Source organism: Myiozetetes cayanensis, unplaced genomic scaffold, assembly GCF_022539395.1.
Source record: "Myiozetetes cayanensis isolate MyiCay16 unplaced genomic scaffold, myiCay2020 scf19, whole genome shotgun sequence".
NCBI classification, from domain to species: domain Eukaryota; kingdom Metazoa; phylum Chordata; class Aves; order Passeriformes; family Tyrannidae; genus Myiozetetes; species Myiozetetes cayanensis.
Window position 1 is genome coordinate 13,296,346 of NW_026087400.1, and position 26,292 is coordinate 13,322,637.

Sequence of the window (26,292 nt, forward strand, 5' to 3'; positions counted from 1 at the left end):
GTTTCTTGGAAGTGGGTAGCAGCATCTGGGAGAAAAATGGCAGTAGGAGTTTACTGTAATTTAAAGCAAAACCAGAACAACAAAAAAAACCCCCAAACCACACCAAATCCTTAAATATCCATGAAGATGTGTGTAATTTTCTACTGCAGAAAAAAAACCTTAAATGTGCCTTCTCAGTTGTTTGGAATTATAGTTTCAACCTGTGAAAGTACTTATTGCATTACACTGAATTTACAAAGGCATTTGTTTTTCACAGAATCCTAAATATTGTTTGTATTGTAATAAAACTAAATGGAAACACCTTAATAATGATTGAGGAGTGTATGTTTTCTTATTTTGTGATTTAAGTTTACAAGTAGCCCTAGGCTTGTTTTGGGCTGAAATCATCTACAGTGCTACCATTAAAAGTAGCTGTTAATACAGTAATTTCTTGCACACAAATTAAATCTGTTTGGTGTATTTATTATATAAACAAAGAGAAGTACAGTGCTAAACTTTATTAAATACAGAAATCAGCTGGATGTGTGTGACTGGTGGGATTATTGCATTTTGCACTCTTTGTGCTTCTTTCCAAGTCTAGTTCATTAACCACTATGGATTCTTATTTGGCTAATTAATCTATTTTATCTTTGTTTCCTAAGAAAATTATGTGTAATTCCACCTTCCAGTCCTGCTCTCTTCCTCCCCTTTTCCTGGGTGTCCCACTGCAGACTTCCTCAATTACTGATCCATTCCAGCAAAACTTGATGGAGGTGTCAAAGTTGATGAGATTTCTGTGAGTGTTGAAAAATCTGTGTATAGTGTGAGCAGGCAGGGTAGGGCAGGGACTGAAATTATTGCCCAGCTGAGAGAAAAACTGCAGTGAGCATTCAGTGATTATTCCTGGCTGGAAGCCTGGAGTGGAACCAGCTATTCCACCTGGGGAGCCTTTCTCAACTGGCACTGGAGGGGAGCAGAAGAGGCATTGGAGTCAAGGTAGGGAAAACCCAGGAAGAGAAATAGGGTTGTTGAAGTGTAGGGTGAATTGTTGCTTGCTACTTCTTCCTCTGGAACTCTCCTTTTTCCTGGCTAATTAATGGATCTTGCTTTAAGTGGAGAATCTCTGGATTCTGAATATGCCAAAAAAATAAGACTCTCCAGTGTTATTGTTCAAAAAGAATTAGAAACTTTCTGGCAGCTGAGAGAACTTAAACAATGTGTAATGTAGTTTCATGGGTTTAGAAATACTGGGAGGCAGCAGATTCCTGGGATTTTCCTTCAGCCAGGTGAAGGCTCCTGACACACACTTGCACATCCACATGTGTTAACTTAGGAGGTGGCTGCAGGACACTCATTTCACATGTGATTAAGCTGCTGGATTTTTTGGCACACTCTCACTGAAAATGATCAAGTGTTGCTAGAATCGTATTAATAAGTGTATTTGCAGGTTAGAAATGAGTTACCCTTACCTTGTGCTTCTGAATGAGTGTTGTGTGGTGTAAATGCTGATTGTATGAGTTCAGTTCAGAGTTCTCCCCTTCAGTGATCACGGGTGTGTTCTGTGCACTGTTATTTCTGCAGATGGGAAATAACAGCTCTTCTGAAAATCTGAACTCCTCCAGACTATTTCAGTGTTGGTCTAGATGTGATCTGATTGTTTTCCTGAAATGCAAAGGACACCCAGGGAGTTTGGTAGAAATAGTCACAGGATCAGAATGAAGACTTGTCCTCTAAATGTTTCAAATTTAGGCTACTTTTTAAATAGTTCTATTAAAAGCCTTTCCACTCTGGCACAATTTAGATTTGTGTGATTCACATCTGAAATGTAGTAACTGAACTTTTAACACCAAATACTACGTAAGTAAGTGGTCAGTTCTGGTTTTGGTGGTGTCACATTCTGCAGTAGGGACCACTGGCATCAGCAAGCTGTAGGATGCAAGAGCTTCCCATTTCCCCACTTCCAAATGCCAGTGGAATAACCAATTCCACAGCAATTGTCACAGTGTGCAGACTTCTGCTTCGAATGGCAGCCTCTAAAAAGCAACTTGCCATATTCAGATCTGGTCTCTCCTGGTACAAATTCTTGTTTGCTTGGCCCAGAGGGGCTGGACATGCCCGAGGGGAAGTAAAGTGATGAAGTGGAGACAGTGGTATCTGTAGGAACTGAAAGTTGTCTTGCCCTCTCTCTAAAGTGATGGATTTCCTTCTCCAGTTGGCTGCTTTGTAGAGTTCCAGCCCATCTGTAGACTTGATTTGACCAGGGGAAAACAAAAAAACGTACGAAAGCAGGTAGCTCTAAATTTGAAATTTGCTTTTTAATTTAATCCTTTATTTTCAGTCTTTTTGCTGTACTTGTGGATTATGGATTTGTGTGGGTTTTTTTTTTAAACCAAGTAACACTTGACATGGGAAGATAAACTTACCCAGGGGTTACGACATCAAAACAAACAGGTGTTCCAGACTTAGAAATCAGAACATCATTCACTCAGTTAATTGGCAGATGGAAGTGACAAAATCAAAAGACCTCTTTTGCCTTGGACCTGAGCAGTGACAGGGTGTGTAACAGAGACTGAGCTCTTTGCAAAAGCGTGTTCTCTACTTTGGGGGATTGGAAAGGAGCTGGACAGACAAGTGGGGAGGTTTGTTCGCAGTATGATGTATCTACAGGTCAAAAACCAGTTAACTTTCGATTTTTTTCTGAGAATTGAAATGTTGATGTTCTCTCCCCATCCAGGTTCAAGATCCAGCCCATATTATGGCTGGCAGTGGGTCCAGATCAGGACCAGCCAGTGGGTTGTCCATGAAATCACAGCTCCAGATCACTGGTAAGCCTTTTGAAATTGCATCTTTTCTAGTTAGAAATGTGGAAGTGTTTTTCCCACAATTAACCAGAGGTTATGATGTTGTTTTTTGGGAAGTTTTGAGTTGTACAAAGCCCAAGAGAAGTCACACAACAAAATTGGTTTATGCCATCATTACTTGGTAGAAATAGAGCTCTTTTATTTAGGCTTTTATCTTTAATGCATTTTGAAATGATATGTTTTTGTGTAAAAGAGAAAAAGGAATAATTCTTTTTGAATGCTATTAAGTAAATGGTTCAGAGCACTCCTCTTGGAAATGGAATAATGCATTATGATACTGCTTACACTTACTGAAACCTGGCAGAATATCAGATCTAACACTTTCTCCTGACACTCTTTTCACACCTCTAGCCCAGTGAACCTGCACTGCTGTTCATTAAATTTGACTTATTGCTTGTCCCTTGGTACATGTTTTTTATGGCCACCATTGCAAAGGAGCTTTAATAAAGGTGTTGGTGAGAGTATCACTGTAATTGAACCCCTGTGGATTGTTTGGGGATGGATTTACACGGCATGCTTTGCTTTCAGTGGTGCCTCACCAACAGAGCAGCTGTGAAGTGGAATTACCAAGGCTCCTCACTTTTGCCCTGGGACAGATTTAGCTGAAGCCTTAAAGCTGAGGGGGAGATTGGGGGGTGTGCAGCTCTGTGTGCAGAAGCATCAGGAGTAAACTTGGCACCTTCAGTGTGGAAGAGCTGTGGAAATCAGAGAAATCTTGTCCCTGCAGGTTGATGGTGGAGAGAAACTGCAGCAGGTTGGGAAGGAGGTCCATCCTCCTCCCAGGGAGGGAGAGCAGAGCCAAGGAGTGAAGTGGTGGTTGATGCCTTGGGCTTTCTCCAGAAAAAGCTTGGGGGACTCACATAAAGACAGGGAAGTTGAATAAATGCCTCAGTGTTTAGAATGGAGGCTGTTGAGATACTTGAGCAGTTCTGAATTTCTGTGGAAGTTCAGCCACAGTCTGCAGCCAGCTATTACTGCCTGTGCAGACAGATGTGCTCTGCCCTGCCCTCAGCTCCCCCTCCTGCTGCCCTCCCTGGGCTTGAGGGAACTTTCGGGGTGTCTGGGGAAAAACAAACCTTCAAAGTAGGGACAAAGGTGCTGATTTCTGCTGCCTCAAGGAATGCCTTTGAGATGATTAGCGGTGTTGAGGCAGGGCTGCTGTAGCACAGGAGCTGTTTGTGACAGTGAAGGAGTTAATGTCTGCGAGGTGTCTGTGATACACCAAGAGTTTCCCTTGGGAGCAGTCCCCAGCAGTTTATACTAAGCTACTTCTGTAAATCTCTAAAGGAGCACAGACTATAAAGGGAATCTGGGCAGATTAGCCAGATGGGCCTGAATTAGTCATCCTTTTTAAGGAGGTAGTGAGTGACAAACACACAGGAGAGCCAGTTTTTCTTTCTTAGAACAGAGTGAATTCACTGGCCGATAGAAATGGTAATATCTTTGTCTTAAGTACTCTTTTGTGAGTTTAGTGTTGCCCGGGAGTCAAGAACACTCCTGGGAGTCAAATGTCAGGAGCAGACACGTGTCTTAAACAGAGGCAACATAATCACTGTGTTTGGAAAGACAGGAACATTGCACTGCATGTTGAACCACCATACAAAAAACCAGAAACACCCACCAACCCCCCAAATTAAAGCTCTGGGGCTGCAAGTCCTGTCCAGATTGTTTCTGTAACAGTTACTGAGGTTTGCCTTCAGCTTTTCTGTAAGTTTGGTTTGATACAGAAAACTTCACACAGAACTCTTTTCCTTGATGATGTTCTTTTCACCAGAAGTGGGGGCAGTTTTCCACCTTCATGAGAGGCAGATCATGTTTTGAGCTTTTTAACAAGCAAGTGTAAGAAACTCTAGGAATTCTCTTGGCTGGTGATAGGCAGGAGAAGGTTGCAGAGGATATTTTCTACTTGCAACACCTGAGCACTTTTGTGGATCTTGTACTGATTATTATTAATTAGCACCTGATGTTACAGAAGTACTGTCATATGTTTTAGGCATTTGTGTGAACTTGAGCATTGTATAAAATCATCTGAAATGCAAGAACATTTTTATCCATCTAATCTAATGTGGTTTTTTTCCTTGAGTGTTACGGTCAGGCATCAATGACCTGGCACTTGAATACTGAAGCACACAATTGAATAATATTGTTTGCAGTTGAAATCTTGCTGTATAAATGATTGGTTTTTCTTTTTCTTAACAGTGATTTCAGCAAAACTAAAAGAAAAGAATAAATGGTTTGGACCTAGCCCTTATGTGGAAGTCTCAGTAGATGGACAGTCAAAGAAGACAGAAAAGTGCAACAATACAAACAGTCCAAAGTGGAAACAGCATCTTACAGTGTAGGTTTGGTTTAATTTTCCAATTTGTTTGAGCTAAATTAATGCTACTGACAGTGGACTTGAGGGTTGTATTTTTATTTTAAGCAAGGTGTGGAATGTTACATGACATTTGTGTAATTTTTGGAGCAAATACAGCAGAGTCTGGAATGGATATTTACTAACTATTGCATTGTGCTCAGTGGCTATGAAGGAATATATTCTGTTTTAATGTATGTGGCATATCAAGGGAGCTCTAATTCTGTGAGTAGTAAGGGCAGTCAGGTAATTTAATTTTTCAACTGACATTTGGGTTGTCATCCTTAAGGCTCCAGTTTTTCAGAAATGCTGTGGCTGAAAAGTGTGGCTGTTGTTTGTGTACCATAGCCCAGGTGGTTGGCTCTGTCTTGTGCACCTCTAAATTCCAGCACAAACACAAAAATTCCCAGGTAATTTGTGCTTTCAGAGTGCAAAACTTAACATCAGATCCAAGATGAACACGTGTGTTGAGCTTTGCTTGGCTCAGTGTTTGTGTTGTAGGTGACAGGAAGTGTAAAGCATGGGGGGGAAAAAAAGATACACAGGTTCTGTAAAATTTAATTTGATCTTTAGAATGTCCCATGGAACTCTGGGATAAAGGTCAGTCTTGTGCTTGCACACGGGAGAGGGACTTAGCACGAGGGCAGGTGGTGACAGCACAAGGGGGAATGGCCTTGAGCTGAAGGAGGGAAGGTTTCCATTGGATATTGGAATAAATCCTTCCCTGGGAGGGCAGTGAGGCCCTGGCACAGGTTGCCCAGAGAAGCTGTGGCTGTTCCTGGATCCCTGGAAGTGTCCAAGGCCAGGTTGGATGGGGCTTGGAGCAGCCTGGGCTGGTGGAAGGTGTCCCTGCCCGTGGCAGGGGGTGGCACTGGATGGGCTTTAAGCTTCCTCCAACCCAAACCATTCTGTGGTTCTGTGATTTGCTTTTGCTTATACTTCAATTCTAGATTATTCTTCTTGAAGCACTTGGACATTGCTGCCTGATTGATGAAAACATTTTTTCTACCTATTTATTGTAATTCAGATTACTCTGAAGTTTTTGCATTGAAAAGAAATGTATTAAGAAAAGTTAATGCTTTACATGCATATCAGTGTAGCTGAGCAGAACTTTCTTTTAGCTTTTAAAGCTTTTTTTTTTTTCTTTCCTTTCTAATGGAAATGTTTGTGGCTTTGCTGTGCAAGTCCACACAGTGGTACATGGGTCTGTTCTCTCATGGAGCAGGAGCTGAGCAGAGACACCCCAGGGATTTCAGGTTCATTGAAGATTACACTGATGCTGTATGGAGCTTAGTGAAGGGAATTGTTTTTAGGAAATACTTTGGCCCAGCTGCTTACATTCAACTTCAGGATAAAAAGGAGAAGTGTGATGGCTTCTTCAAATGGGGATGGGCCACAGGTTCCTCTTCTGGGAGGCAGTTTGTTGGGTGGATCTTCTGAAAGGATTGTCTGACTCTGAAAGTCTGGGCTTATCAACCATATACAGGTGAATTACCCACTGAGAAAATAAACAGGTACCTGTAATACCTGTTTCTCACAATTAAAATAATTGAAAAGTACATCAATGTTAGCATGTTCCTTATAGAAAAAGAGTATCAGTATTAAAAATTGCTTTGAAGTTGCTGTTCTGGAATTTACTATGTATTACTAGGGAGTTGATGGTAGTTCTTCTATAGATATTTCCCCTAGAATTGTAGTAATAGAAAATGTACTCAGTCCGTGAACAGCCTTGCAACAGTCTTGGTTTACATGACATATACACATGACTGCACATGAGAACGTGATAAATAGAAATGGTTTGATTTTACTACCATTTTTTTGTTTGTTTTCAAAGAACTTTCAGTGACAGCTGAAGTAAATGGCTCATTTGCTCACTTCCCCACTAACAAATGCCCTTACAGTGCTCAACTTTTTCTTTTCAGAATTGTCACTCCTGTAAGTAAATTAAACTTTCGAGTCTGGAGCCATCAAACATTAAAATCTGATGTCCTTCTGGGAAGTGCTGCTCTGGATATTCATGAGACTTTGAAATCCAACAGCATGAAACGTAAGTACAGGATTATCCATACCTTGTGATGCTGCAGAATTTGTCAGGAGCTGCCTGTTGATGAACAGGAGTGCTGTGTGCAGCCCTGCAGATGGCCCTTAAGGATTCCTTTGGGTGCTATAATTTGGTTTCACCAGCTTCCTCCTACTTTTTCAGTCATTTTTATTTTTTTGGTTATACACAGTGTGGCCTGGCGTCACTGAAAACAGGATGTTTTTCACTTTGCTGGTGTGTGCAAGAGTGACTGAAAGGCTAATTAAAGACGAGCCTTTCCTTTTCTATAGCTTAAAAATGAGCCCTCTGATCCGTTCCTGGTACGAGACAGGAAATGTGTGAAGGTATTTTTGTTCTAAATAATGCCAGGGGGATGTACTGCATCATTTCATCCACCTTAGAACTTCAGGCAGTGTGTGCATCCTGGGAAGCTTGAAGGAGAAATACAGGATTCTGCACACCCACTGCAGCACTGCTGTGGCTACAGCCCAGCTTTGTGCTCTCCTCCTTCTGCTCTGGCCTTAAGAGATGCAGTGAGAGCTGCTCTCCTGGCATGTCCTGTCCTCTGAACCTGGGTGAAAATCCCCTTGGATGTCTCTGCATTTGGTGTCTGACACCAGGCACCTGCTGGAGCTCACTGGGGTCTGTTTTGAACCCTTTCAGCAACAGTGTGTATTTACAGTTCTGTTTCACTGAAAACCAGTTGTTTACCCTGAATATACCATTGATCTGGAGACACGATGGAAAACCTTCACATTCTACATGTGAATGTCACAAGGTAAAGGTGAAGCATTTTAGTCAGAAGATAGAATTGATATCTGGTCTGTATCAAGAGTAAAGTGAATTACACTTCCTAACTCCCCACTGAGGACAGGTGCATTAATTGCTGCAGAAATGTGAGGCTCAGTCTCTGCTTTAGTGGCAGTCCTTTCTTTAGGCAGCAACAAGCTTATGCTCCAGTTTTCCCCCTTTTGTGGAAATAATAACTGTCTACTGACAAATGATCAGTTTTACCACACAAAAAACAATGGAGAGGCAGAGCTGTAGCTGTGGGGGCTGTTCTGGGTTATTTTTCCCCTTGACCACTGCAGTCTGGTGATAAAAAGCCCTTTTTTATGGTGTAGTAAGCTGAAGTGCCCTTGTTCTCTGCTGTGTTTCAGTTGAGCAGGTGGTGGTGACGTTGCATCTCGTTGGTGACAGAGAACCAGCAGAGGTGGTGGGGGATCTGTCGGTCTGCCTTGATGGGATGCAGGTGGATCCCGAGCTCCTCACCAACGGGGAAGCCTCCACTTCCAGAAGTAGGTACCTTCCAATTCAAACCTGCCCCTACACATCTGCTACACAGAGCTTTTTGTTGGGAGGCTTTAACACAGTGTTGTAATAATAATAATAATAATCATCATCATCATCATCATCATCATCACAACAGCAGTTGCTGTAACTTCCTGTTTGCAGGGACCAGAAATCTCACACATTTTTATTGGAGGTGGAGTCGTAGTTCCCAGGGAAGAGCTTCAGCCTTACTGTAACAAAAACAAGATCGGCATCTTTATTTTCTGGACTTTGCAAACTTTTGTCCAGCAATCCCAAACTGTAATGGAAGTCCCTAACTTCCCTGGATTTTAATAACATCATAAGCAGAAAAATATTAAGTAAGTTGGTTTGATTTCACCATCATAGTAATAAGTATTCTGCTCACTAGGAGTCATGGGCTGATATTAATTTTTTCTTAAAATAGCCCATTTAAGTAAAGGTATTCATTGATTTAGTTCCCTGTGGAGAGCTACAGAGAGGGATCCACTTCTTGTTTAGTTGATGTCTTTAGTTTTTTTAACTGAAGAACTTGAATACACGTGAAATGTCTAATTACATGAAAACAAAATGTAAAGAATTTTAATTCCACTGGTGCAGGACAGGGAGTGGAGCATTTCTGAGGCAATTGTACATTGTGAAGTAGAACTAGATAAGAGGTTCTTTCTCCTGAAGGCAGCATGGGAGACTGACTGCTGTAGCAACCAGCTGGGCACTGAATTGGCAAGTTTTAGGCTTCTGGGTTGTAGGTTTGGTTTTTTTTTTTTTTCAAACTAGAGGAAGTTACTGTGAGATTTCATCTAAGTATCATAGGAAAGTTGAATTAACACACTAGCTTTGTAATTATTATTTCTTAAAGCTTTTGGTCTGTTTTCTTTGCATCTTGTGAAAAGGATCAACTGCATGATGTGATTGTGTGGGATTTTTCTGGAAAGAAAAGCCAAGTGCTGGGGTTGTGTGGGGCTGAGGTTTAGTGACAGAAATACCCAGGGGAAGTAACAAATTGGCCTCTTATGCAAGGTTTGATTTTCATCTGTGCTCTCTTCCATTTCACTAAGTTTACCTACTGAGAAAAAGGTGGGAAAGGTGCTGCAGGTGGTGGAACTGAGTCCTCTGTGCAGGTTTGGGCTCAGCAGACCGAGGCAGAAGCTCAGCAGAAGGTTCCCACGTAAGCAGGGCACTGGAGCCCGCAGGGAGGAGGTTCCGTGGCAGAGCAGTCTGACACGTTGTACAGGCTGAGGGGACGTCAGGCAAATACCCTGGTTATGGAGTTGCTTGTGAGTTAAGATTCCTCTTTCTGGGATTAAATCCCTTCCATGCACAGTCCACCAACAGCACGTTATCCTAAACCTTTCCATGGCTACATCCTTGTCTTTGGCCTAGGTCTGTCCCTGGTTGCCATCAGAGCTAGAACTGATTTCTTTGTTAATGACGTGTTTCATTCTATGGAAATCAACTCCTGGTGCCATCTCCATGAATGAGCAGCTCTGTGCTGCATATTCAAGGTTTGCAAATGCTGGCACAGGAGGCAAATATTTCCAGGCTGGCTGAATAAGCAGTTGCAAAGCATTTGCAAATCTAAGCTGAGCTGCTGTAATTCTTTTGGAGTGCAGACATATTTTGTACCTGCTTCAATGCCTTTATGTGAAATAATTTACTGAGAAAGGGAAGGGTCTGGGCTAGAGAACCCCAGAAAGCAAAGCCCCCAACCAACCAGAGAGAAGATTTTTGAGAAGTTTTTGCCCTTTCTGCTCTGCTTGTCATCACTGAAAGGGAGAGACTATGAAAAGCCAGCTCCACTTATAGAATGAGCATTGTTTTACACTGCTACAAAGACAGCATTATTAAACTGTGTGTGTGCTTGGGAATATCCACAGTGATATCCTGGCATATCTTCCAGAAGGGGCAAATGTTACCCACAGTGGCACTGGTTTGAAAAGTGGCACTCACACAGGAACATGCACAACACACAGGAGGTGAGCAGCACACAGTGACTGAGCCCCACCTTGGGAAGAAGTGTGAGCATTAAAGGTGCTGCTTTCCTTGGAAATCATTCCAAGTGTTGCTTATTCTTCTGCTGTCTTTCTTTTCCCTGTATTTAAGGTCCTACACAGAGTGAAAGCTCCAGAGTAAGGACTGAAACACGGTAAGACTTTTTTCCTCTTTTTCTGTTCAGCCTTTTAGTGCTCACAGTTTGGAAAGAGGAACTGTGTGTTTTATAAAGGAGACAGTGAAAAATTTCTGAATATGCCCTGCAGCAGAATCTACTAAGATCTGAGCATGTCCTAAACAAAAATACTATATTGTTGTACATTCACATATAATAAAGTGTTCTTCATATGAACCCCATCATCTGGCCTCAGTTTGCCTTCATACATGACTGATTTTTGGTTTTTTTTTTCTTCATGTTCATCTTTCTCCCAGTGATTAACCCAAGTTAAAAAAAAAAAAAAAAATAAAAAATTATTAAAGCCCAAACCAAACAAATAAAACCCACTGGTAAGTTGGTGGCACTGGTTATTTTGACACAGGTTTGCTTTATAGCATGGAGGTATCAGAATTATATTTAGCTTTGTTAAGAAGATCCCAAAAGCTGTCTGGCACTTGCAGTGTTTTAAGGTCGATACCGGATTATGAACCCTGCTGCTTGGTAGGATAAGTGTGTGACCAGCACCACGTTACTTGATTTAGTTCCCAAGACTTCAAGTATTTTAAGGATCTGTACAGGACACAACACTCCTGGATGACACCTGGAGGAGCCAAGTTAAATTTCCCTGTTCTTTTAAGCAACTTGTACTCTTGGATATGTTGCCTGAAGTCTTCATATGAAAGTTTATTTTTGTTCTGTTTGCTTTTCATGGTCCAAAGAATGTTTCTGTGCTTGGGTTTTTGGAATACCTGAGTGTGTAATAGGATAATAATAATAGTGATTTGGTTTTAGTATCAACTGGTCATTAAAGGTCCCTTGTGAGGATCATGTAAATGATTGGGAGAGGGACTTTCTACAAGGGCATGTAGTGAAGGAAAAGGGGGAATGGCTGAAACCTGGTGAAAACCTAAAGGGCTAAAGCCCTTACAGACTGGAGACCTCTAATGATTTGTACCCACTTTCACAGTCATTTACTTGGGGGCTGGTGTGGTAGGAATTATGTGCACCACAGCTGGTATAGAGCAAAAGTATGTTTGACATTGATACTGAGATCAAATGTACATGGTTGGACTTGTAATTACTTGGTCTTACCTGCTGGTTTTTATGTTGTGTACTTTTAAAGGGGAGCCCCTGGTGGTCTAGGGGGTAAAGGCGCCGCGCTATCACCGCGGAGACCCGGGTTCGATTCCCGGTCAGGGCCACTCCCGGGCAGGTGGGGCTCGTTAGCCCTTAAAGGCAACCCACCTACGTCCTAAGGACCTCGCTGCCACCGTCCAAGCTCGCTTGGCCCCGGCAGATGAACCTTAGGATTAAAGGGTGGGCTCAGTTCCGCGCACACTGTGTCTCACCTAAAAAATCCAATGCGCAGGCTGGAAGGTGGAAAGACCTTCCCCGGATCTTCGCTCGCGAAGACTGGCCATTATTACTTTTAAAGGAATGTCATTGAGGTACTGGGCTGAAACTGTAACCTCTGGTTTTATTACTGATGGCCTACGTGCTTGACCTGTAAATCCACTACAGTTTTAATTGATTTTGCTCAACATATTCTGAAAATAAAACGCTTTAGAATAAATATGTATCTCTGTAACTCTGCTTAAAGAGCTACAAATATATCAGAATAACACTCTGCTAGGTATAAGTGAACAGCACAGAATGGTCAGTACTGCCACACAGTTTCTTAATTCTTGTAAAGTTGAGCAGCTTATATTTGTAGCTGTTGGTCAAAACTTTCATGCTTAGTCCTAAATTCTCCAGCTTATTCCAGAATTGAGTTTAGGGGTAAATTTGTATATGTGTAAGTAAGTTTTCTAAAAATTTGAAACCCTCTCTGTGTTCTGAGCATGGAGTACAGGCACACAGGCTGTTCTCAGTCTCAGCCAGCCTCTCATCTCATTAGACACAAGTGGAATTTATGGGCAGAAATAGCTGAGCAGCCAAAGCCTGGACCCAAAGGCAGGTGTATTGAGATTTTGGTGACAGATGTTATATCTGTTTTCACAACTTTTCCATTAGTTGAGGTTTCAGGTACCTCAGGAGATCAGCTCTTAGTATGTTCTTAGAGATGCAGAGGTGTTTAAAATTATTGTGGATGTAAGAGCCTCACTTAGTTGTAACTATTGCGTTCTAGTGTCTTGCACATCCCCCTGGGAGTGTCCAAGGCCGGGTTGGACGGGGCTTGGAGCAACCTGGTCAAGTGGAAGGTGTCCCTGCCCACGGCAGGGGGTTGGAATGAGATGGCTTTAAGGTCCCTCCAACTCAAACCATTCTGTGATTTATAAGTTTGATGTCGTCCTTGCACCGTTAGAACACTTCTTTGTGTCTTTTCCTGCAAAAGGACGAACTCAAATGGCCTTGAAAACTCTGAAGAAGCTGCTTCCAGTGAAAACAAGACTGTTAATGGCAGTGACTCTCCACTACTCACAAATGGAAACTGCAAACCTGCCAGACCTCCCAGGCCTGCCAGGCCCCCACCCCCCACTCCCCGTAGACCCCCGTCGGTGGCCGGTACGTAACTGGGGCTGCACCACAGCTCCTTGTGCATCCTGATGGTAAATTCCTTGGCAGGTAACTTCTGAAGGAGTATTTTTTTAGCTTGCATATGGTACACGTTTAATTGTTGTTACTAATACTAAAAATTTCCTGCTCCCACATCTGCTCAGTGGTGGTTGCAGTGATCTACTACAGGAATTCTGCTACTGCCCTAAAGCACCCACTGAGGCTGAGAGGAAATGGACTGCAGGACTGACAGAACTGTCTCAAGTTGTTAATACTGTGTTTTGAAATACTAATTATTTGTTTCTACGATTCTGGTTAAATTCATTTAAAACATTCATTACTCTTCATGCTGAAATGGATAGATTTTTTAATTTTTTTTTTTAAACTGATTATTTAAAAACTACAAAACTGGAAGATGAGTAGTTCTGAAAAGTTAGATGTTGGTTTTGGGGTAACTCCTTTACCCCCATACACTGCAGTCTGTTTCAGTAGTCCAGTTATTACAGTTGATACATGCTAGGTGTGGATAGGATCTGCAATACAGTAAATACCTTTAAAGATTAATCCAGTGCAGTTAGTTAATAGGGCCTGACTTGTATTGAACTTCTAACCTCACCCACCAAATGGCATTCATATAAAACTGAAAACATTTAAAGAATGTATGTGTTCTCCTCCCATTGCAGTAGTTTCTTTCATGCAGGATGAAATCTCTTCCTGAAAATTTTATGCTTATCATCCCTTAAGTTACTATTCCAAGTAATAAGTGGAAAATAATTAACTCATCAATGCAAGGAAGTACGTTTTTGTTTATAATAATTTAATGTTTACAGAGTGCAAACAGCAAGGTAAATATGATTTATTCTACCAGAAATATCAAAATTGTGCCATTCGTGGCAGTTCTTGGCATTTTTATAGTGAGACAGAACTGCTCTTTAGGTTTTGTGTGAGCTGCAAGTGGTGGCTTTGTGTGCACTTTGAAACAGCAGTTCTTGCAGGTTTGCTTTTGTGATGTACAACTTCTACAAGAGATGGCTGATAAATGTGAGTCAAAAGGTTTTTCCTTTCTTTCTCTGGTGTCTCTGACATCACAGCAACTGCAAATGGCCCTTCCTCCACATCCACGGAGAGCGATGGGGCCAGTGCGGGATCAGTGGCAGGAACAGCCTCCAACACACCTTCAGAGCAGAGCCCTGAGGGGGCAACAGCTGCAACCACAGCTCCTGCCACTCCTGCCCTCACCACTCCCCCGGTGTCCAGACAAGTCCAGCCAGTAAATCCTGCACCTCAGGCACTTTCCACTGTCAGCCAAGGTCCTCTTCCACCTGGGTATGGCTTTAATGGCTTTTTTCTCTGTATGAGTGCTGACATTTGTGGCTTTATTATGTTTTACTTCCAGTTGGTGTAACAAAACATTGATAACATCTACCTTTTGCTGCGTGACAGAATCCCCCCTGACAGTCATTTGGTGGTTTTCATAACTGTTTTGTCTGGTTGGTCTTCGAACACTCAAGAAAAGAATTACTCTGTCAGATATTTGTGATACTTATCATATGTTCCCATGTCAATGAAACACAAGTTTTAAACAGGGTGACACCTTGTTGTCTTCAAATTAGAATGAAGTCAGGCAGGAAAATATTGGTCCAGATAAGCAGAAGAAAGGCTGCTGTTCCAGTACTGCTCTGTGATGTCTCCTGAAGATTTGGATTTCATAGTGCAGCTCCTCCTGCTTGTGTTTCAGGCACATGGGGAATTGGCCAGATGGTTGGTTTGTTACCTCAGGTCTCTCATTTAGATTCTAAACTTAAAAAAAAAAAAAAAAAAAAAAAAAATTAAAAGTTTCTGGACTCTGAGTGACAGAAAGCAAAAGCTTCCTGATGTGAATTGATGAAATGCCTGCCTTAATTTGCAGACAGTTGAACCAGAAGGTAGGAGAGGTCTAAATTACCTCACAGAATAACTAAAATATAAAAGCAGTCTTGAAAACCTTAGTTGTTGCTTTATCATTTTGATTTCAACAGAAATGAAAAATTAGCATGTTCTTTTTTCCCCTTTGATGTTACATGTGATGCAAATACAGGGGTAAGTCATCATCCCAAATGCTGCATAGGCAGAAAATGGGACCAATGGCCTTATGGTGAACTCTGCATATGTGTGATCACTGCAAAACCTGCATATTTTTTAGGACTTAATTGAATTAATACTACTCTAAAAGGGGATTATGATCTAAAGGTGGTTCTGTTCAACAGGTTATTAATATACTTGATACTGAATACAAAACTCACCTAAGATTATGCACATAGACATGAATTTTATCTTCAGTTTCCTGAAAAGGTGGTCATGTAGAATGTTTTTTTTTTAATTATTATTTTGTTTTAGTTTCCACAGAATTACTGTTAATACAAACCTTGTACCACTGCTGGTGCACCTCGTGAGCCAGGTGTTAGTTACAAGCGTTTTATTTAGAGATAAGCATTTTATGAAAACAGATGTTTCTCATCTCGATGCTGTAGAGGAACAGTTGGGGTAGTTTGACCTGGAGGAAGATTAAAATATTTGATCTGTTTTCAGTTGGGAGCAAAGAGTGGACCAGCACGGTCGAGTCTACTATGTAGATCATATTGAAAAAAGAACAACGTGGGATCGGCCGGAGCCTCTCCCTCCAAGGTGAGCCGGGATTGGCCATGTGATCATCTGGAATACATCTGGGGTTTCCAGGAGTGAATTGCCTGACAGTTTACTAAAGCTAGAAAGCGTGTTGGTAAATAGGAATGTGAACCCAGTGCAAAGAACCGCTCCAGGTTTTCTCTGAGGAGTCCGTTGTCTGGAGAAGGGTTGAATCTGAATTCCTGTCAAAGATTAAGCAAGTGCCTCTTTACTGACTGAAAAGTGGATTTCAGTTAAACACAGTAGACACCCCAAGTGTAAAGGAGAACCAAAACCACAGAAAAGTATTTTGGGATTGAGGTAACTATCAGCTTGAGCAGAACTGCTCTTGGTTGCCTCTTATCCTGAGGTTACTGTTCACAGGCCTTTGATCTTGTCTCAGGGTTCCCAGCTGCTGATTTACTATGCACATAGAAACCAGCTCTGGTTATTAGGTCTTTCCAGCTTCTGGCACCAGAACAGCCAGTGATTTTAGTTCACAGTTGTTCTGTGTTTCTTTAAAAATATAAGAAAAACACAAGAGCTATTCTGTTGCACTCCATTCATCCTCAGGTGGTTCACACTAGACAGTATTACAAGGTAAAAAGGTGGAATGGGAAAGAGCTTGTTATTAAAGAACAAAAACTGGCAGACAGTCTCATAAAGGGAACCCACCTGTCATATTTCAAGTTACTTTGAATTCTTTGAGAGGATCAACTACTATATTACTTAAACTTACTCATAATGTTTTCTTTCAAGTTCATTAAATAGTACTGATCTCATATGAACCAAAAACTAGGAAGGAACCCAACACAAAATCAAACCAAAACACCAAACTCAATGCCAAAACCTTCCTTTTCTGCCATATCAGAGTGTGAGGGAGTCTTGCACTGAACAGCCCAAACTGCCAGGGGTTTTGCTGGATCTTTAGGAGAAACCAGAGGCTTGTGTTACAGGCTGGGCAGGATAACTGACTGCAGTGATACCAACATGGTGTGACTGGGGTTTGGGCAGCTCTTCAAAACTATTTCCAGCAACCCTAAAAGTAGAGAAAACAGAACGAGTCTGACTTTTTACAGTATGCAACAAATGAAGGCAGCTCTTCCTAAAACACCTGCAGCTCTTGCATCATTTTAGGGGAGGGTACAGGGGGGACAAGCTGCTGCTGAGCCCGTGCTTTGCATTCCCTTCCCACCCTGCCTGTTGCCCTCAGAGTGCCCCTGGGCCCTTAAACTGCTGCTGCTGACAAGCGTGGCCTGTGCTTTTCCCCCCAGCTGGGAGCGCCGGGTGGACAACATGGGCAGGATTTACTACGTCGACCACTTCACCAGGACGACAACGTGGCAGAGGCCGACGCTGGAGTCCGTCCGCAACTACGAGCAGTGGCAGCTGCAGCGCAGCCAACTGCAGGGAGCTATGCAGCAGTTCAACCAGAGGTTCATCTACGGGGTGAGCAGGGCCGGCGTCACCAGGGAAGGTTAAGGTGGTTTGGGGGTTTGCTGTGGTTTGTTGTGTGTCACAGCACGGTGTCCGTGTGTGTGGCGTGGCGGGGAGGGCTCGCTGGAACCCTGGTTGGTGTCCTTGAGGTGATGTTACACGTGCAGGGTAGTGGGGTTTGGTTGTCAGCCGAGTACAGGTGGTGTTCTATGATGAAATGTATGTGTGATATCGATAAAGCCTTTGGTTCAAATCAAACTGCAGCTCAGGAACAAGCTGGTTTATTTGTGTGCTATCTTGTATTGCCTTGGGCAAACACCTGGGAGGTGAACAAGCTCAAAGGCTGTACCTTTCTGCTCTGGGTAAAATGAGCCATGCACAGTGGACGTCAGGAAAGCAGGGAAACTGAAAACAATCCTTCCAGAATTTTAGATCCATTGTTTACCCCTGATGAATAGCAGACTTCAGATCACTACAGCTCAGGCTGCCCATTGATCAAGAGTGGTGAAGGGTGTGAATTTGCTGTTAAGTGAGAATAAAGTGGAGCCCCTAAATGGTGGTAGGGAGATCTGTGCTGGCTGCAGCAATGAAGTGGTTTGCTTTCTGATTGTTTTGGGTGCTGCTGTACTAATTTCCTCCCGCGTAGGCAGGGGCACCAAACAAAGAATAATTATTTCTTGGCTCTGCAGTTAATTAAGCATGCCAAGGGTCGGTAAAATAGGCCTTCTCTGTGGAGAAAAAGAAATTGTTGGCATCTTTGCTTATGTGTAACGTTAACAAAAATGCATTTAATTCAATAATTCAGGATGGCTATGGCAGAACATCTGGAAAGCAAATGACTCGTCATTAATGCCTCATTTGTTTGTGTGACTTGCAGAACCAGGACTTTTCATCCACACAGAACAAAGAGTTTGATCCTCTTGGCCCTCTGCCACATGGATGGGGTAAGGCTGACTTGAAAGTGTTTTGTGATGCAATGTAATTAAACATTAAAGCATACTTCTGCCAAATTATTTGTCAGCTGTTCTAGGCTAGTTTTTAAAAATTAAAATCTGGATTAAAAATATTTTAAAATTAAATCTAATAAAATGTGCTGTTAAAACAGAATCTTGACAAGGATATGCCATTTCAAAGTAGATTAGAAACTATAAAGTATTTTGGTTTACTCCTTGTAATGAGCATAATAGTTTCTTTCACACTGTCATCCTTTTATGCCTTTTTTTGGGCAGGATTTCCCCTCACCCTTCTGTTCCTGCTAAAAGAGACTCCGAATCCTCTCTAAATCAAACTGCCAAATTCCCTCTCCAAGCCAATTCTTGGAGAGTTTTGTTGGTTTGAAAATGTTTTTTTGTAATGACAACTAAGCACTTTTTACTTGCCCCTCTCCCTGGAATAAATTTGTTCTTGTGCTTTCCAGGGTTGAGAATTTACAATTAATATAAATTTGGGTGGGGTGTAGCACAAAAATGAGAGTGTAAAACTAATTTCTGGTGTGACTACCAGTAGATACAAGAATTCAAGTTTTATGATACACAAGCAAAGCTTTCAAGTGTGGAATATTAAAGCAAGTAATTACTTGGCAGAGTTGGAACTGGGTTTTTGGCTCATCTGTTTTTCAAACAGAACTATTTGGATTTTTAGTCCTGGTATTGATGCAGTTTCATGCCATAAAACTGCTGTTGACCACACTTATGCTGAGGTACACGGCATACACAGTGTTTCAAAGAAAGGTCTTTGGGCTGACATTGTGCAGGAAATGGCAAAACTGGGTTTCCACATCAGGTGGGATTCTGTTATAGCCTGACTCCATGGGCAAGGATCTACTTCCAGACTTCTCTTGGAAACTGAAGCTTTGGACCTGTGGGAGTCAGATTTTTCTCATTTTTGTAACTTGTTTCTCATGCAACACTAAATAAAAATGGCATGAAGAACTGCACAATGGTTCAGAGGGCCAAGCTGGGGCATTTCTCTTGAGCTATGGGCATACTTTAATCTGTCTGAGAGAAAATATAAATGGGTTCTCTTGGATAATGCATTGACCATTCCTCATTCTCTGCTGTAATTTGGACATGAGGCCCTTGTGCTGTCTTGGTAGTTGTGTCGACATCTGGTCCCTATTCTGTTTGCTGTCTGTGTTGCTTGTCAGGAACAGTACAATATTTGATGCAGCTGGAATTTCCTGTGGACAAAACAACTCACACTTGTCCTCTTTTCCAGTCAACTTTTCCTACAACTGAAAAATGCATAACATAATAAGGGATAAGGTGAATGACAGTGAAAAGATGTTAGATCAGAGGAGGTGCAGAGAAACCTGAGGGGCTATGGCAGGGCCTGGTGGTTGTTATTATTTATTTGATGTAGTCTCAGCAATATGTGAAGTGGGACTGAAACTTTTTGCCTTCTGCCTCTTTTCAGAGAAGAGAACTGACAGCAATGGCAGAGTGTATTTTGTCAATCACAACACACGGATCACTCAGTGGGAAGATCCCAGGAGTCAGGGGTAAGAAATCAGTTGGATCTCTGTATAAGTCTGGATTGGAAAATGTAGCAAAGTGGTGGGACTGGGAGCTGGGAAACGCTGCCCACAGGTGAGGCATGGGCTGTGCCACACAAATGTCAGACAGCTCGTGAGAAAGGGAAAAGGTATAACCAAAATGGAACCTGTCACAGTATTGCTGAGTAATACTGCAATTGCCTGGAAAGTCTTGGTCAACAACAATAAGCTCATCCCCAGAAGGACCTTCTGCTCTTTCTAGAGGTAATCACATATATCTAAGCATTTTTGTTGTTGGAGGAGGGATAGTTGTTGGTGATGGGATAGTGCAGAGGGTGCTGAGTTAAGACCTTGATTGTTTTCCTGGACAGTCATAGAACCAACTGGGGTTGGAAGGGACCTTAAAGCTCATCTCACTGCACCCCCTGCCATGGGCAGGGACACCTTCCCCTAGCCCAGGTTGCTCCAAACCCTGTCCAGCCTGGCCTTGGACACTTTTAGGGGTAGGTAAGAGGCAGAAAGAAGGCTAAACTAAGAAACTGCAGCACCCCTTCTCACACCTTTTTAAAAAAGGAGGGGGGGGGAAGACACACAGCAAAAAGCCCTGGAATTCTGTTTATTTTGGGCTCTGCCATTCAGAGTCTTTGAGGTAAGGAATGGAGGCAGGATGCTCTGAGGGTGAGGTGTTCAGTCCTAACTCCTGTTGGAGCTGAAAAATTCCATTAGGTGAAGCAAGTCCAAGGAGAAGAAAGAGAAGGGGAGTAACCTAGAATGTGTGAGAGAGGTAACTGCTGTATCCAGGGATAACTTTTCCTTCCCAGTTACCTCTGCAGCAGCTGACTCTGGAGGACACTATTGCCCTTAAAGCAACCCAACAGCCCAATGTTTAGGATGCACAGTCAGGACCAGGGACCTGCACAGTTCCCTGCTGATGGAGGGAAGTCACTGCGGAGCACTTTGCAGGGACCCTACTCAGGTCTTCCAAATACATAAAGATCTACTTTTGGTTATACCAGAATTGAGTTGGAAGTTGTCAAAAAATTATGCACAATCAGTATTTGCATTTTCTTTTCTGTTTGTCATTTGGAAACACTTTTTTTGGCTGCTGTCATTAGACACAAGGTACCAAAAGCTGCTTGTTAAAACAATGTCACGTTTTGAGTAAAAACCTAATAGTTAGAAGATAAAATTCTGTTGTTTGGGGAGGAAAGAATAACACCTTGCTTACATTTTCCCCTTAAGTTTCTTTTTGCCTTTATTTCAGGTAATGCAACCCAATGAGCTAATGTTTACTTAAACAGTCACTTTGCTCTAATTGAGAGCTGACTACAAATTGAAGAGGGCAAAAAAGGGCAGAATAAATATCGAATGGGAAGTTTCTCAATCTGTAGGCTTTCTAGACCTGCCAGAATTTTTACTGTCTCGGGTATTGTTCAACTGACTTCATGGATTAAACTGATGTGTTACCACGTTTTTTTCTTGTGTCCACAGTCAGTTAAATGAGAAACCCTTACCAGAGGGCTGGGAGATGCGATTTACCGTGGATGGAATTCCCTACTTCGTGGATCACAATCGAAGAACCACTACGTACATAGATCCCCGCACGGGCAAGTCTGCTCTGTAAGTGGTTTTTAACCACACCAAGTTTCCCAAAGTGAAGTTTAGCACACCTCATTTTTGAAAGGTTTGGGGGTTTTTTTTTCCCCTCTTACTGCATTTCTAGGCAGAAAGTTTTACATGTAGCAACACTTCTTAGTTATCTGGGCTTTTCCATCCACTGGTGATAACTCCCTGAAGAAGGCAGAGTTCTGAACACTTAGAATCCTACTTGTAGTGTGTGAGATCTTAGGGTAATGGAGGAGCTGCATCTGTCCTGTTGATGACCAAATCCTTTCCTTACAGCTGCTGGTCTTTCTCTTTAAAAGTACATTCTACCCTTTCTTTCTTTGATATTTTTAGGAACCAGAGTAAAGTTAAAACTGATATTTAACTCCCAACTTAAATTAACTAAATGTCATCACATCCTTAATCTTACAGACTTTTTTATAGTAAAATCAGATATTGTTTACAACATACAGTGTGTGTATTTCACAATTGACAAAGGAAGATTTAATTTATTTTTTTAGTTTAAAACCAAGAAAATGACACCCCAAAATCAAAAACTGTGGCTAAGAATCTCTAGCCAACTAAAGCATACAGCTGTATATAACTAATACATTTGCAGGCTTTTACTTTGCTTACAAAAACACTTCTGAAATGCATTTCCCTCTCCTTTTGGTTGCAGAGACAACGGACCCCAGATCGCCTACGTGCGTGACTTCAAGGCCAAGGTCCATTATTTCAGGTTCTGGTGTCAGGTATGCAGCCATTTCTGGCCATTTCTTGCATTTCTGGGTCGTGCTTACATGCTTTAAATGCCCTCTTCAATGCCTTGCAAATGCACATAATTAAGCACCGTTAAGGTTAAGGATGAGTTAAATCAGGAGGGAGTAAATACAGGACTTATGTAAACTCACAGAAACTTTAAAGCAAGCTAAGCTGTGGCTTTAAAATGTTTTAGGATAAAGGCAAAGATCAATTTCACTACTTCTTTTGAAGTGGTGGGTTTCTGAGTAGTGTTTTCTCTCTGCTGTTAATACAGGAGGCCCAGTAATTTATAGTTAATACAAGATCTACTTTCTGTGGAAATACTTCAGGTAGAAAATGCAGGGCATTTGACACACACCAGACATGTCTAAGCATTGAAGAATACACTGTGGTGCATGTTAGTGTGCTCCAACAGAATTTCAAATTCCAGTGTGTCAGTCCTGGTCCTCTGAAGTCTGTGTATATCAAAAGGTGGAGTAACTTGATGTTTAGGAAAAAGCCTTGGGTTTAAATGTTCCGGTTTCCAAGAGTCCATGAATTATCCTTTGACAATAGTGGAGAGACCAGCCTGATTTCTCTTTGGATTTTGTGCGCTGTAACCTAAATTTTCTAATTCTGTGTTAAGAGAATTCCAGAATGGTTTGGGTCGAGAGGGACCTTAAAACAAACCTCACTGAACCCCCTGCCATGGGCAGGGACACCTTCCAGTAGCCCAGGCTGCTCCAAGCCCCGTCCAGCCTGGCCTTGGATACTCCCAGGGATGGGGCAGCCACAGCTGCTCTGGGCAACCTGTCTGGTAGCAGTTTGGAGTAAATTACAATTCAGATATCTTAATTATTGGGTTTATTTTATGTGGATTAAAGAAGTTCAACTGTATCTTTTAATATATACAACAAATAACAGTCCAAACTCGGTATTAGAAACTTGGAGTGACTGTGCACCTCTAAAAAATTTCCTTTCAGCAACTGGCAATGCCACAGCACATAAAGATCACAGTGAGCAGGAAAACATTATTTGAGGACTCCTTTCAGCAGGTATTGTGTTAAAACACGGTATAGTGGGCATGAAAAGGGGAGTTATTTAAATTTGTCACATATTCTTGATCCTTTGATGTCTTGCTAATGTTATTTTGAATGAGACTAACTGAAAAATACTTATTTAATAGTTAGACTTATGTATTAAAAGATCATGTTAAATCATGAAGTTCTGGCACTAGACTGATTCTAACAGAGAGAGTTGTGGGGGGTTTTTTTTAAGTTTTTCTTCAGAATGCTTTAAAATCAGAGTTAATTTTGAGGGGTGCACTGGGGCAGAGCAGCTCCCCATTCTCAGGAAGGTTTCCTGTTGTGCTTATGTTTGGCACACTTTTCCTCACAATGTTGTTACATTAGCATGGGCTGTGTGCCAGAGTACATTAAGTGGATCTTAGTCTGGCTGTTATGGGTCCTGAAGTGAGTAATGAAATAGTTAAAGCAAAAATTGTTAATCCTAATTAGATTACTAGTAGCAAAATTCTAGACCTAACCTCCAGTTAAAATTTTTCCGAATTACTAAATTGTTAGCCAGTAGTAATAATTCTAGCCAGCACTTGTAGTTGTTTTCTTAAAAGGAACTGATTGTTTTTCTTTCACTAAGATAATGAGCTTCAGCCCTCAGGATCTCCGGAGACGTCTGTGGGTTATTTTCCCTGGTGAAGAAGGTTTAGATTATGGAGGTGTTGCAAGGTAATACACTGAAATGGCAACTAACAGCTTGTTCTGTAAGTGGTGGTGTGAAGGCATCCCCGAAGTAGATACTTAAAACTGCAGTGCTTTCACAACAGTGCTGAAGTTCAGTCCTTATCTTTCCTCTGAACGTCTGAGGAAGGCGGTTCTGGAAGATGTTTTTGCATGTCTATGTTAGATGATTTTCAGTTTGCGTTAGGAACGACTTTAATCGTCTCAGTGATTAAAGAGATGCAATTCACTGAACTACAATGAGCCTTCGGCATAACTGTTGATCTCAAAGTTGAGTTGATTGAAAAAGTGAAGGGAGATCTGCGTTTAAGTGCAGAGTCTTCACTGGAACGTACCTGAGACATTCATATGTTAATGAGCATTTCCCAGAGCCTGAAGGTTTAGATCAGTAATGTGCTCATTTAGACAAGGGTGTGTTTTATCCAAAGCCCTGCCAGTTGTGTATCGTTGTAGCTTTGCATTTTAATGTTTGCTGTAGTTTCCCCGGGTGTCGGTGTGGGCTGGCTGCTCTCAGGGGAAGGACTGAGTCAACACGAGCTACCTACAGTAATTCCTGCTGTACCACTCTGTTGAAATGTGTTTTTATTGTTTGTGTGATTTCAGGGAATGGTTCTTTCTGTTGTCACACGAGGTTTTGAACCCCATGTATTGCCTGTTTGAATATGCAGGGAAGGATAATTACTGCTTACAGATAAACCCAGCCTCCTACATCAACCCAGACCACCTCAAGTACTTCCGATTCATCGGGAGGTTCATTGCCATGGTAAGTTCTAAAGCAGAAAGGGACTCTTCTCCTGCCATTTTCCTATAAACAAATACTGTGCCATTAAATGGACAATTCAACAATTCATTCTTGAGCTGAAATTATTATCAGGTACTTCTATATAACTCAGCTCATTCAGCATATTAGCAGTCATGATACCCATGTGGGTTTAACTCTTCAGCTGTCAGATTTCGTGGGCACAGAGCACAGAATGCTGTCACATTAGTTATTCCATCACCCTTTGCATTATTTTGTCTGGGTTTGTGTTTTTCAGGCTTTGTTCCACGGGAAGTTCATTGACACTGGTTTCTCTCTGCCATTCTATAAACGGATCCTAAACAAGGCAGTGGGACTCAAGGATTTAGAATCTGTTGACCCAGAGTTTTACAACTCTCTCATCTGGGTAAAGTGAGTTTGACTTGATTTTGTTCTTGAAATAGCAATACAGTGGTTTTGATTTTCACTTACATCAAGAAGTAGGTGTAAATTTATTACTAAAAACCCCATGGAAAAGTAGAATCTCTCGTTGCAGAGCAGAATGGAATTTCTACTGGAACTTTAGATACACAAAGAATAATTTGTTAATGCAAAAGCCTTTCTGGTTCATTGACTATTCTGTGCAGCATCTTGGGGTCCATTTTTGCTGATTTTTAGTAATTCTAAAATACATTTTGTTGGTTTTTAGTAATTCTATTGGACATACAGATGTGGAGTCTTGAACATTGCTACAAATTAAGTGGCTTCAGTAAATTTTTGTAAGACTTTTCAGATAACTGATTAAAAGAAATCAGCAAAAATCCATTTAATGTTTCTCTAGTACCTGATTGAGTTAGAAAACAAAAAGTTTAGTGCTACAGTAACATGAAGTTAACAAATGTAGTTTATTATTTACTACCACACAATTCTTTTGCCTTCAAGGTTAATATTGAAAATGTAATGCTTTGAGGAAGTGAATGCTCTTGTATTTTTCTAGGTGTCCTGGGTTTTTTGCTCCAAGCTTAATGATTCCAAAGTATTCCTACATGCAGCCTTTCATGTCTGCATGGTCAGCCACCTGTCTGTCCATATTTTTTTGGCGTTCTTCTCCCCTCCTTTGCAGATTCCTCTCCAGAGAGCAGCAAGTAAAAAGGATTTGGAATTTCAAGACCATTATTATTTTGCAATTCTGTATTATAAATATTTTGAGGAATAATTTTTAAACCCCCTTAGATCCAAAGCATTGTAATTCTATATTGATTTTGTAATAGGAGGATGCCAGGATGATAGTCCATGGCTGATGTTGACCATTTGTTTCTGTAACAGAAGTGATTTTGCTTTCCCAGCAGTTAAAAAATAAATTAGAAGGGAAAAAGACAAATTCTGTTAATTTTTCTTTTTTTTTTCTTCTGATCTAGTAAAAGCAATTTAGCAGAAAAATTAGTCTTCCTTGTGACTAGAGACATAAAACATGTTACTTAAGAATCATACAAAGCCAGAGTAGTGTTAAACGTGCTTTGAGAAATTCATAAAAGGTGAGGATAGATTGGTTTTTGAAATGCAAAATCAAATATAAACCCCAGGATTTTCATCTCCTGTAGTACTGAATCGTGGAAGCATTATCTTGAATAATGAGGAGGGGAGAAAGCAGCTGTATGGTCTGTTTAAGAACTGAGAGAGGGATTT

General features: G+C 41.4%; 1 protein-coding gene across 3 annotated transcripts in view; it reads left to right on the top strand.

The window, feature by feature from the left end:
* The window catches only part of ITCH (itchy E3 ubiquitin protein ligase), a 53,630-nt gene that overhangs the window by 18,701 nt on the left and 8,637 nt on the right, over positions 1-26,292 (top strand). For all 3 annotated transcript variants that reach the window (XM_050313612.1, XM_050313610.1, XM_050313611.1), the window contains 17 exons: positions 2,714-2,804; positions 5,040-5,178; positions 7,116-7,240; positions 8,395-8,532; positions 10,649-10,691; positions 13,030-13,199; positions 14,282-14,516; positions 15,759-15,854; positions 17,108-17,282; positions 18,148-18,214; positions 19,686-19,770; positions 21,256-21,384; positions 22,049-22,121; positions 23,094-23,165; positions 23,767-23,855; positions 24,471-24,630; positions 24,905-25,038. In XM_050313612.1, coding sequence (XP_050169569.1) covers positions 2,735-2,804; positions 5,040-5,178; positions 7,116-7,240; positions 8,395-8,532; positions 10,649-10,691; positions 13,030-13,199; positions 14,282-14,516; positions 15,759-15,854; positions 17,108-17,282; positions 18,148-18,214; positions 19,686-19,770; positions 21,256-21,384; positions 22,049-22,121; positions 23,094-23,165; positions 23,767-23,855; positions 24,471-24,630; positions 24,905-25,038 — 2,000 coding nt within the window. In that variant the 5' untranslated portion in view covers positions 2,714-2,734. The remainder of the gene's footprint in view (positions 1-2,713; positions 2,805-5,039; positions 5,179-7,115; positions 7,241-8,394; positions 8,533-10,648; positions 10,692-13,029; positions 13,200-14,281; positions 14,517-15,758; positions 15,855-17,107; positions 17,283-18,147; positions 18,215-19,685; positions 19,771-21,255; positions 21,385-22,048; positions 22,122-23,093; positions 23,166-23,766; positions 23,856-24,470; positions 24,631-24,904; positions 25,039-26,292) is intronic.